A 13,669-nucleotide genomic window follows, 5' to 3' on the forward strand; every position below is an offset into this window, starting at 1 on the left:
CACTTATCCCAGAATGCCGGGCCTCTGGATCCAGTGGCACTGGCCTGCTTGCTTAGAACTCCACTGTCTTCCAAGCACAAGGGGAGGCGGATTCAGGTGCCCCAGACCCACCTAGCACCCAGAAGTTGCCAGGGTCCCAAACAAGCTGGGTCTTCTGTGTTTATTAAAACACATTTTTTGTAGCTTCTGAGAATTAAACCCAGGACATGAGCATACTAGGCAAGTTCTCTATGACTGAGCTCTACCTCAGCCAAGTGCTCTTGTTGAGATGGTTCCTATACTGAGAAGAGTTTGAAAGGCAGTTTTTACTTACAGTGTTTGACCAACACATTTTACACTCAGGAAGAAGTTCTCTTCTTTTGTTCTAGATCAGTTCTTCCTCTTAATTTATTTTTAAATTTGTGCAAATTCATAAGGTACTTCTGTGCACAGTGTGTTATACAATATTGAGTATGTACACAAAAATTCTCAGTTATGATCATGCAACCTACTAGTATTGAATAAAATTAAAACAAGGATGTACGCTTTGAACAATATCCTTTAGTGTGAAACTGAAGGTTGGAACATTTGCAATTTGAAGGAAGTTTCAATTAAAACAGACTAGAAAGGAAGAAAAATAACCCAATTCTATTGAATATGGCATATGATTATCTACTCTGAATATTTTTAAATTATATATAATAAAGAATTAAAATTCATGAATTAATTTAGCAGAATTTCAAAATACATGATGTTATATTTTATATGTAAATGAAGAAGCATTGTCAAATGAACTGCAATAATTGCTATGGAGACTAGCACAGAGTACACTATAGCTAATAGAACATATGCACATTTATAAATAGAAGCTCAAAACACAAGTGAACCATTGAGCCAAGACATACATAAGGAAGTAGGATATTCTGTGTTCATGGATCGGAGTACTCACTGTTATTAAGAACTGGTGCTCTCCACGCTTACCTGTACACTAACATAAGTATGATCGAAAATAAAAATAGATATTTGCTGAATTTGGTCAGCAGATTCTAATGTTTATATTGAAAGTCAGGTAGACTAGAATAATCAAATGATTTTTGAACATACAATAAAAATTGAGGACTAATGTGAGAACTATAGTAAAATTTCTTTGAGAGAATGTAGCATCTGGAGAAAGCTTAGATATATACATCAACAGATAATAGAGTAGCTGAGAAATAAATCCATATATATATATATATATATATATATATATATATATTAAACTAAAATTTCAACAAAGACCCCAAAACAATTCAGTAGTAAAAAAATAGTTTTAACAAACTTTAGGAGTCCAAATATATATCCATCTGAAAAACAAACAAGATTTCACTATATATAAAATTAAAGTTGCTGATAAATCTGTATGCAGAAGCTACTGCTAAAATTATGAAATTTCTATAAAAGATTATAAAAGAATATCTTCATGCCTGTGGTTAAGATTCATGAGATAAAAAAAAAATTTTGTTCACCTGCAAGACAGAATAAAGAAAAAGAAAAACTATGAATTATAGTACCAGAGTAAGAACATGTCTTCAAAGATGCTTTCAAGAGAATGAAAAACTAAGATTAATATTTTTAGAAAATAGTCAAAAACTTTATCTCTTCTAAGCGACTTATTAAATTTCTCAATAACTCCAAAGCATATGATGTTTAATGATTTGAAGAGACAGTTACTAGAAAACTGCAGGCACATGAGAAGATGTTAAACGTATGTGTTGTTAGGAAGACGTGATTTTAACCTGCAATGGGATATCCTTATCTACACGCTCACTCAAACGTTTAGAACACTGAGAAAACCAGGCGGGGACTGGGATTTGAGGTTAGTTACTCCCACGCTCACACATTGCTGTGAGTGTTGTGAGAAGCTAAAATGGTACAGCTACTTTAGCGGAGCATGTAGTGGGTTGCTACCGTATGAATTTGTCATAAAACATTTATGATGGAACACAGTACTACCATTCCTGGGAATTTAGTGCTGAAAAACTAAAAAAAAAATTGTTGACAAAAGAGCTTACACGTTAATGTTAATGGCGATTATTTGCAGTGTTCTAAAACTGGAAGCCAGCAAGCATCCTTCAAGAGGAAAAAGTGTAGCCATACTGCAGTATACTTGAAATGGGAGAAACTACTGATCATAAAGAGACTAAGAAGACCTCAAGGTCTTCCCCTAAATGAAAGAAGCCATCTTTCAAAAGTGCTATGTTTCATTTTAGATCTAAAAAGCAGAAGCTATTGAGACAAAAAGCAGATCAGTTGTTGCCAATGGTTGGTAACAGTGCTGGCTACAGACTGACACTGATTTCCATAATTAAATTGCTTTGTCTTATGTTTGGTAGTGACATACAATCATTTTTGTTTATCAAAATTCATGAAACTAATGCTAAATGATTTCTTTTGTATCTGGCATTTAACTTAAAATTATAAAAAATCTTTAAGGGCATAAACCATGACCTTTTGAAAATGCAAAAATAATCCTGCTTTTCATTAGTATGCAATTATCTTTCAAATGACATATATTCTGTGGAGCAATCATTTGTACACATCCTCAATTTAAATGATATCTGAATTTTGCTAATATTGTCGATATATTTCCTCCAAAGTTTTATTTTATGTTGTCTTTATATTGGAGTATTTTCTTTTTATTTATGTTTATTTTTGTTGTGCTGGAAATCAAACCCAGGCCATAAACAAGCTACACAATCATGCTACAAGTACTTTTACAAAGTACTTGTACTGAGTCAAGTACTTTTACAAAGCATTTAAATCCACATACTTCTATCTATATAAACAAATATATGTATTATGTAATATTTGTTTAAAATTAGTCATTAAATTAGCTGATGGTGAAGTTTAATACAATTCTTAATTCTTCTTTAAGTATTTAAATTATCTATGATAAACATTTGTTTTTCTATTAAATGGAATTTTTCTCCAAACTAAACATGTAAATAAAACTGAACTAAAGTTAAAATTTTCATTTAGGAACAAGAATAACATAAATATCAGAGTTGTTCTACAATGGTTTCTGGAAGAATTCACTTTTGTGACACTATAATTTCCTGGAAGACAACTGTGATCTTTTAGGCCATAGAAGGATGAAAAATTTCTCAATTATTAATGACAAGATAATGATGTCCTCCCTGCCCAGTCTTAATATAGATTCAGTTCCTAATGGGCCATTACAAAAATATCAAAGGTGTCATACTTGCAAAAGTTGTGACTCCTAGGTTGCTTATGTAACTTGGTAAATGGTGTCTTTCTCTAATGTTTGGGGTCATTTAAAGGCCAGATATCACAGCATCACAAATATTGATGAACTAGAACATATTACTTTCCAAATGGTCCTCCCTCATGATAAGGAGGTCATCTCATCCCTTTTAATTGTATTTACATCTCTGAAGATCATGTTTTAAACGTACATATGGTCTACAAATCAAACTCAAAGAAATGAAATCACAGAAAATTAGTAAAAAGAATTTGTTTTTATTTTTCAGTATGCTTCATTAAAAAAGGTACATTTATATTAGTAGTACATTAATGAACTGAAGTAATGAAGTGACAGTGTTTGTTACAGACATTAATTTACATTTACAAACATCCACCAAAACAATTAAAATGAAATAAATATATTTACATTTCATATTTCTTTTATTTTCATTTCATTTTCATATGTATAAAATATATACGATTTATAATATTTATCTTAAAAACTAAATTATAATGTGCAAAGAAGTGATATTGTGATTTTTACAGTATGAACTAATAATAATAAAACATAAACAATTTTGGAGATGTGAATAAAGCAATTCCTCAAGGAGATCGCATGATTCCACCAGTATTAATAGTAGCAAAATGCTTGTCATTAATATTGGAAAATTTACACTTACCTTTAAGAGTTAAGCACAAGATTGCTCTCATACTTTTAAAGCTTCTCCACACTGCCAATTTCAAGCAGTAATTCTATATTATTATTAAGATGATCACTTTTCACCAGTGATAAATCAAGGTTCTTTTAAACCCAACATTCAACATAGACAAAGTTCGTAGCTTTGTCACTGTAACTGAGGAAAATGTGAATCTATAAACTAATGCACCCAAAGGAGGATTTCTCTTCTTGCTTACATGGAGCTGCCATTTACTATCAACTTGCTGAATGTCAGTTTTATGAGTGAAGGTTTTAAAATAAGAAGTTGATACATGCTTAAGACATGGAGGGAAACTGACTTGCTGATTACTTTCTCTTTAAAAGCAAGGTCAGATAGTAAGTGCTGGGATATGTATTACATTTCCAATATCTATTATGGAAAACTTGAAATAAATATTTGTTACAATGTCACAAATTTAAAATACCCCTGTTTTAAAATGCTCCAGCTTAAATGATTTGCTTTTGTTCACTAGGAAAAAAGACATTGTTAAATTAGTTTTCAAATAATTTTGAGCTGTCTTCTTTGACTGAGATGCCTATAATATTTCACTTAAATCTGCAGTATACACACTGTAATGAACCCTTCAGTGACTACACACACGTACACACACGTGCACACACAGATGCATGTACACACACACACATACTTATTCAAGGCACTGAAAGGGTGATCACATAACTAAGCATTCTTTTGTTCAAATATGCTCCATGGAGAAGCTAAGATTTGATGGCTAAATCTGATGCATTTAAGCCTAAATTACATGAGAAGGGATTTTATGATTGTTTTTCTGAATTTTCTCATTCAAGTACTCCAAATTATAACAAACACAATGACTATTCACCACAAAAGAAAACATGAGATACTAACTGCTAACTGAGGAAAATCAGCATATTTTCCTAAGTGGTGGCATTAAACAGCAATTTAGAACTTTCAGTCTTGTATCAGTAGTATCAATAATAACGATACATTTTAATTCAAGCTATGATTTTCCAATTCAAGTTAAAATGTATTAAGGATATGTATGTGAGACATTCAGTATGATTTATCCACACACGTATGTGTGTACACGTGTACGTGTGCACAGGGCCACAAATACTAATATCTCATTTGCACATTTGCTGTCATCATATGTGTAAGCATAAATTTCAATGACATAAAAGAGATTTAATTGAGTTGCTTTTGTATTTTAAATAGAACTTTTCTGAAATTTGATGTTTATTTTTAATTTACATCAGTTATGTAAAGTTTTAAAAATTAGATGTGATTTCTTACTTTCCTTTTAGACAACTAGCCCATTTCCTATTGCCTCAGACCTAGAGCAACTGGAGCCATCCCAATGACATTGTAATGTGGCACAAACCGAGAGTCGGCTGTAGTTAGCAGCAGAGGTTCTATATCAAAATGCCTGCTCTGCTGAGAATCCTGCGTTAGGTGTCCAGATGCCTGTCTGTCTGTCTGTCCGTCTGTCTGTCTCTCTCTCCAGATGTACCCTATTTCTACATAAATTAAGAAGAGGACTACAAAGTTAGAGTTTTGGTGGACCTCACATTTTGTATGACTACTCTATTCGATCACTAGAGTGAGCAATAATCATAATAAATTGTATTAAACCTTTATTATCCAATTTGGCAACAAAGTTTTTGATGAAGTATCTTAAATTCAATTTAAGTTTCCCCAGGACTAGTCACAAACCTCCAACTTTTATTTTCATTGAACATTTTTAAGAAATAATATAATTTAAAATAAGTAATTTATAGTGGCTATGAAAACATTTTGATATTGATTTGATTTTTAACTTTAACTGAATAATTAGCCTTTCAATGAGTCATTTTATTTCCATTTTGAAGGATTTTTTTCTCTTGTTTAGAAAAGCATATTGAACAATTTTTGTTAGATCTTTGCTCATCTTTGCAAGAAAATATGTGGTGTTTGGTTTAGGTGGGAATTTGTGGCAGTTTTAAAAAAGTGAGGTTTTTAATGTTTTAGTACAGAGCTGGTTATTTGAAAGCAGATGTCAGTAAAGCTTTAGTGATAAACAGAGAATTTCATCCACTTCATACAACTAATGATACCATCCTTGATTCTTAGTTGTAGGTGCATACTTCTAAGAATTTCAAATTTGTAGTCTCTTCACGTTTACAATCCTAAATTAAAATATCTGGATTGGCATTGCTTAATCATTTTTTAAAAACTTTTTAATTTTTATTTTTAACTTTTATTTTGAAATCTTGTCTTACCATCTAATAAAATATCACTCAAATGACAAACTGTGACTTTGCTAACATTGATATAGCTTCAAGACTGCTTGGTAGGTGCATTTCAATTCATGATTAGTTAAAAGAGATCAGGTTACAAAAACTGTTTCTTACAGTGATATTTGTTGTTGTTATTTTCTCTATAAAAGTTTTTTAGATTTCTTGAAAATCTATGACTCTTTAACTTGATAATAAATTTCATTAGGTAAAATATAAATCTGTTTAAAATGAAGGAAAGAACAAGACATTCACGAATGTTTCCATGATTCATGGTTAACATAATCTTGGTGTGTTTGGTTGACACCGCAGTTAGAAAAACTCTAATAACAGTGAACCAAGGGAAAAGTAGTCTAGTTTGTATCCTGTCTGTCACAGGCCAGAGTGATTATTTTTATGCAATTCATAAGAATATTTTACAATCAGATATGCAAAATTAGGACTCCAGTGCGGCATGGTGGGATGAGAATACAAGGTAAAATTCACATCGGCAAATTAAAGTGTTTCCTTTTGATGAGATTTTTTACATGCTCCTCGCTATCATTTTTTTTTTTTTTTTTTTTTTTTGGTCTCTTTACACTCAATATACAATCAATGAAAGGGCATTAGTTCATGATCTGGCCCAGTATGTATTTTTCATACAAAATAATCTAAAATACAGAAATAACCATTTGATTGGCATTTTTATTTATAGGTAGCTTACAATTTTTATATTATTTACATAATTCCTCATCCCATTCATTCTTGTATCTCCACTTTTGGTGAAAACAGTGCACATGTACGAATCAAAGGACAGCCGCTCTTCTATCCATGTAGAATAATTTACAGAAGCTTTCCGAGCTGGGAATGTGTGTAAGACGCCTCGTAACCCTTTTCCTGCTGAAATTTCGTCCCAACTCCACTGGTGGCTTATTGATACTGTGGCTTCTCCAGAGTGTGAGAGGGCTGATACATCTATTCCGTTTATCTAGTCATGGTAAGTGGCACTACGCACTCGAGGGTATCAAGTCGTGTATTTTGCTTTGCTTGTGGTAGCTGAGCTGGTAGCAGCAGAAGCAGTCGCCTGATTCCCTAAGAACAGAGGGTCCAAACAGGCCACTTTGGCAGCGAAGAATGAATGAATGCAGTGAAGAACAGCAAATAAATTTGAAAATTCCAACTCCTGAAAGGGAAGGAGAAGCAGGGGAAATAAAAGTCAAAATAATTTTTTTTTTTACCAAATTGATAACTAGGCATTTTCATTAAATAATAAGCTTATCTAGAATGCATGGTAACTGCTATATGGATGAATACCAGTTTCTAAAATCAGTACTGTTGTTCCCTCTGTAAATGTCCAAAACAGCTTCACTTAAAAAGATGGTGGGAGAGAGACAGAGGTAGTAAGTATATTCAGTGTCAATGAAAGCTATTTGAAAGTTGATAAACGTTTCAGAGAAATTTCTTCTGTGAGGTTGAATGATATACCAGCTAATGTACAAGAGTCTTGAAAATACTTAAAACATTTTTGTAACTTTATATATTTCAAGGGATAAACTGGTGTTAGAATAATTTAAAAATATCTCCCTGTTTTATAGAATGAATCACTATTTGCCATGGGAAAGTGAAATGTTGAACACAAGCATGTGTTCTAGAGGCTTAGGAGCTAAATGTCTCACAAAAATAATTTGTGGATTAGTTATTCTTCTTTTAGCTGCTTGTTTAATGATATAGATGGCATATTTATGAAATAAAATAAAAATTAGGGTCCATTAATTCCAATGGATACTTAGAACTATGTTTCCCATTTAGACACATAAGGAAATTTATTATACTTTAAAGAAAATAGAAAAAATCTTTTAAACCACAAATAAAGTAGCTATGAAATCCCAGGGTAGCCTTTAAAAGATAAGGCTATGAGCATTTTTAAGGAAAATCTGCACTAGTTCTATAAATGTGCTTTAATTCCCAGACAACTGAGAGGACTAACGCACGAGACGTCCTTAATGGGCATGGAGAACTTACCCCAGTGTGGCCAACTAATGGTAGTAAGCCACATGAAATGACTGATAAACTCGCCGCTACTTCATTACGTATTTGTCATAAAAGATACAAATTATAATTGATTTGCTCATAGTGTTTGCAAGTCATAGTATGTGACAGTGAAAAATTATATCCAATCAATCATGACGTATTACAATACCTGTTAAATATCAGAGACTTTAAGTAAAATAAACCTTCCTATAAACAGTTCCTTAGGCTAAGACGTAGGAGCAGGAGATGGAGTGTAATACAGATGCACAGGCCTGTGCAACACGGACGACAGAGCTCTACTGCCTCAATGGTTAACTTCAGGTCTTCAGTATTTCCTAGCCAATTTCTAATGTCAAATAGCAATTTACTGTGGAAAAGAGCAACCACTCGGATTCCCTACAATGCTTTCACTGAGCATATTTTTAGTAACACCTTCATAATTTTCTTAAGAGCTTTATTTTCAGCAGTCCGCTCCAGGGAACTTGTAATGTGTTATTGTAAGCTAGCAGGTGTCCATTTGCCTTAACTAACCCTGAAAATTTTCCATTCACTCTTTCATTGTTTGTGTAGCCAGCCTAATTCTCATGCAGATAATGTGTTAACGCATTTGAAATTCTGATATGAAAAGGGTTGGAAACTGTTGGAAAACGTGTGATTTTCCTGTGAGTCACTAAAAAAATAAAACAAGATCTACATGCAATTCACTCTTGGTGAAAATGAAAATGTTGAATGTTGCTAATAGGAAAAAGTTCTGTAAAAAGAAGTCTTCTGTAAACAATTCTGTAACTTTATTAAGGTTGAGATTATATTTTTGTTATAAAATATTCCCGATCAAAATATCCAGGCAGCTCTAGAAAAATGTCTTACCTTGCAATTATTTGTCAATAATTTAATACTGTTGGGAACTAAGAGTTTTATGTCTCTGTCTTTGGTGGGATGATAGACAGAAAAAAAATCTGGTAATTCGTAGTAAAGCAGAAGATAAGGACTCGATTTGGCCCTTGGTTCAGTATCTACTCAGCTTTCTCCCACACTGCTGATCAGCTTTGGCAATCAATTACCACTTCCAGGTCAAGTGGAAGAAGTGAATTTCTACCGTTTTGTTTATTTCCAGTGAGTCTGAGACCTGCATTTCCATCCATCTATCTAACACCCAGAAATAGCTTTCAGTGTGTGATAGACTTTCCCCTTAGAACAAAGCCTTTCTGATCTTCATTAGCTCCATAAATCTCACTTAAAAAAAGTCTTCACAATTTAATTATGCATTTACTCAATGAATATTTACATCATTTGCTTCTTTCAGTGAAAAACTACAGTATTAAACAAAATAGACCAACACATGTCCCTGAGACCGGTGTGGTGGCCTGTGCTGGGACTACAAGTCCCAGCTGCAGTAGGAGGATTGCTTGAGCCTTGGAGTTCTGGATTGCAGTTCACCAGGTGACTCAGGTGCCCAGTCTAAGTTCAACATCAATATAGTGACCTTGAGGAGAAGGGGACCACCAGGCTATCTAAGTAAGGAAGAACCAGCGCAGGTCAGAAATGGAGCAGGTGAAAAATTGCTCATAAAACAACAGCAGTAACAAAAGGAATAACAAGACTTACATCCCAGTGACAACGGATAAAATAGAATGTCATAAGTAAATTAAATGTACTATGCCAGGATATGTTATCAACAATCAAGAAAATAGAGAGGGAAGATACTAAAGAGTGTGTTAGGTGCTGCTGAGGTCAAGAGAATCCACAATGCAGTGTGGGAAATCTCTAAGGGTTAAAAGGAATCGATCACTTTGATATTTCTGGGAATATATTCAAGGTGGGAGAAATATAAATTAAAAGGCCCCAAGGTAGAGGCAATCTTTGAGAGTGGGAGGAAACAAGAGCTACTGGAGGTAGAATGAAATGAGGGAGTTGAAGCGTCACTATTAGAAAATTAAGTCAAACAACAGAGGCCAAAACCTGAAGTGTGCCGCCAGGCCTTCACTATGATAGATATGGGACAAGAAATGACACGTGTTAGTGATCGTTCAGTAATTTCTGGCTGGGAGAAGGCATGGGTAATGAAGTTCCTCAGTAAGGAAAGCTGTCAGGCCTGAAAATAAAGTTGTGTAACTGTAAGGAAGTGCCAGGTTCAAAAATAAAGGAATTGTGAGAAAAGGAGGTTTAAATGGAAAGTTACAATTTTGGTTATGAGCACTTTACATCTGAGACATTTTAGACACAGAAGTATTTTAAGAGCTGCCCTTCTTACTCTAGATTTAAATTAAAAAAAATGCTGCAATTTTTTTTCTGCCAGCATATAAATAGTAGAAAAATATATGTGATGTGGAGGAGAAGATCAAGATGTGTAGGGTTTATACAGAGAAGAACATGGCACTCTTTCTTAGCATCCTGTAGGATGAAAATGAAAGGAGGTTGGCAAAAACTCAGCCAAGTGGGCACAGCACCTTCCAAATGAGAGGGAAAGCAGAGATTTGGAAAATGACAACTGGAAACAGATGACTGTTCAGCAACATGGAGTTCACTTGAAATGTTGTAAGACTGTGTGTGCGTGTACCTGTGTGTGTGTGCCTATGTGTGTAAAAATAGAGGCAGACAGATGACTCATAGAAGTGAGTTCATGAAAGCTCACTTGATAGGAACTAGAGGAAAAAGATTTTTCTCTTAAATAGCGAAACAGATTAATAAGCAAAACCAAGAATATTTTTCTATGGTTTAGAAAATTACCATATAGTAATCTCTCCTTATTTTTAGGTGCTATTTTCTAAAACATTCATGGAGGGAGTCAGTTGGTGGAAAGTATTTAATTCTGCACAGATTTCATTTATGCCTGTGATGACATATTATTGAAAAATCATTCGTATGATGAAAAATCTATATTAAATTTAAGAAATGCCAAGTAGAGCCACCATTGATAACTAATGCCAGTGATGGAGTTATATCCAGAATCATCATAAACTCATAAACTAAGCATTTTAAGTCAGTGTCTGCCTGTGTGTACTGTTTTTTCCCCATACATAAAAATCTGTCACAAAATTTAACTGATAAATAAGGCACAGGTAAAAAGTTAGCAATAACTAATGCTGGATTTATAAGAAATTGTAATGAAGGTTATAAGAAAATGTGGCTTCTGTGTAAAAATGTCTCAGAAGTGCTGCGAGGTGGGTAGTATATGTACTGTGGTGACCCTGAAAGAATGGGTGATTTATGCCTTGAGAAGCAAAGAACAGGAAGGTACAAATTTCATCTTCTGCTCAGAATGGTGCACCAATCGAACACTATCAATTGTTTATAACTACAGTTTTCTATCTAATGTTTTCAGACCATGTTTGACTTAAGATAACTGAAATCCCAGAAAGCAAAATCATGAATGTGGATAGATTACAGTATATTTGTATACAGACAGCCTTCGGGGGTAGATGCAAAGACAGTGGTGGAAACCAAGTCCTGAACTGCAAGAGAACTACAGGACTTAGAGTGATGCTGATCTTCCACAGAAACATGGACACTCATGTATAGTGACAAGACAGCATGGGAGCATGTGGTCAGCACGAGGAAGAGGGAAAATTCAGGTGTGTGGTTCACTTGCTTTCCACGTGAGCCAAGAAGCAAGGTCATTGCCTGACAGGATATGTTGGTCTTGAGATTCTGGACAAAGTATTAAATCATTCTGATGTGATTATTTTAGGCATCATGTGTGTAATGTGTATTCCACACTTTCCTACCCCTCGGGGACATCTAATGATTTTATGAGCCTACAGCATGCACAGTCAAGTAATCAAGTCAGTCATTCAATGTACACAATAAAGGAGTTGCCATTTATATTTTCATATTTTCTTCCCATGAGAGCCAGTCGTGAAACATGCAACAGATCATTAAAACATAAATTAACAGCAATTTCTAGAATGTAAAAGATAAATAATAAAAATCCTTGGGGAATACTATATGCTATGGAGCCTTCCCCAGTAGCACTGTCTCTATTTTGACTCTTGACTTCAATATTTTTCCCTGCATACTTTGAATTTCCCTTAAATTTTCATTGTGATTTTTTCTTCAAGGCCCAATTTAACTTCAGAGCCATCATGACCTCACAACCAAAAAATGAAATCTCTGTATCAATATTCCTACGATGTTTCTTTCTTCCATATTCCATTAGTCTCAGTCAGATTTACCTAGGATATTAATATAGAAATTAGCATGTGCCCCACTTCAGACACCCTTTTATATATTACTCACTTTTAACCTACCCCACAATAGCATTATGGAGGTATAATTCACATATTGTAAAATTAATCTATGTGAGACATACCATTCAGTGGCGCTCAGTATATTCATTGAAATATGCAAATCATTACATTAGTAAATTTTAAGCCATATGTGCCACACTTATTACATATTACATCCCTTTTCCCTTCTTTCCAGCTTCCACTAATCATTTTTATTTCTTTCCATCATCAGCCTGTTCTAGACATTGTATACAATTTCATGCGAATGTGATCATTTGTGATTGTCTGGATTCAGTTAATATTTTCAAGGTTCACTGATGTAGTAGCATGCATTAGTAACTTAATTACTTTCATTGGGGATAATACTCCCTTCTGTGGACACAATTCATTTTCTTCCTCTGTTCATTACTTGTTGAACATCTGGTTTACCTCCTCTGTTTAGTAACCATGAGAAACGTTTTCATGTGTCAACAGTTTACTCAAGTGTCTGTTGGCATATGTTTTCAGTTTGTGAGTGTATAACTGAATGTGAAATTGCTGGGTTGTATGACAATTTTGTGTTGCACCTTTTGGGGAAATGCCAACTGTCTTTCAGAGGAGATACATTTTGGAATTAGAGAAGGAGAGAGGGACAAGGAGAGATGGATATGGGATTTATATAAAAAAGAAGTAAGTCAAAGTATGTACATACTGCATGAACGATAGTCATGCACTAGTAAAATAAAACATTAGAGAAACATTTTATTCTCACTTAAAAAGTATGAGAGCTCAATTTTTCAACATCTTCACTGATCATTGTTATTGTTGATTCTTTAACTATAACTATGCGGCATGTTGGGAAGCAGTTTTCATTAGTATTTTTACTTGCATTTCATGCTTAATGACTTAAGCAATATTCTGTGGACTTACTGGCCATTCTAATCACATGACTTTTTGAAGAACTATCAGTCCAGATGCTTGGCTATTTTAAAATTGGAGTATTTATTTTCATTTCAATCTCTGAAAGTCTTTTACATATTCAGGAAATGAAGTCAACAGATATGGTGTATAATTTTTTTCTATTGTATTGTATTTATTTTCACATTATTTGTGGTATAATCTTCAGCACAACTGCTTTTAATTTTGGTGAAACCCAATATGTCTATATTTCTCTTGCCTTTGTTTTTTTAACCAAAACCATGAAAACATTTAATATCATAAATACTTGATCTAATATTTCTTCAAAGATATTTATACT

General features: G+C 33.6%; 1 protein-coding gene across 7 annotated transcripts in view; it reads right to left on the reverse strand.

Moving 5' to 3' along the window:
• Window positions 1-3,481: 3,481 nt before the first annotated feature.
• The window catches only part of Sntg1 (syntrophin gamma 1), a 774,196-nt gene continuing 764,008 nt past the window's right edge, over window positions 3,482-13,669 (reverse strand). For all 7 annotated transcript variants that reach the window (XM_063258519.1, XM_063258518.1, XM_063258522.1 and 4 more), the window contains one exon: window positions 3,482-7,358. In XM_063258519.1, the coding sequence (XP_063114589.1) occupies window positions 7,200-7,358 (159 nt within the window). In that variant the 3' untranslated portion in view covers window positions 3,482-7,199. The remainder of the gene's footprint in view (window positions 7,359-13,669) is intronic.

This window comes from Cavia porcellus, unplaced genomic scaffold (assembly GCF_034190915.1).
Source record: "Cavia porcellus strain 051 isolate PalLab524CR breed Dunkin Hartley unplaced genomic scaffold, mCavPor4.1 scaffold_11, whole genome shotgun sequence".
NCBI classification, from domain to species: domain Eukaryota; kingdom Metazoa; phylum Chordata; class Mammalia; order Rodentia; family Caviidae; genus Cavia; species Cavia porcellus.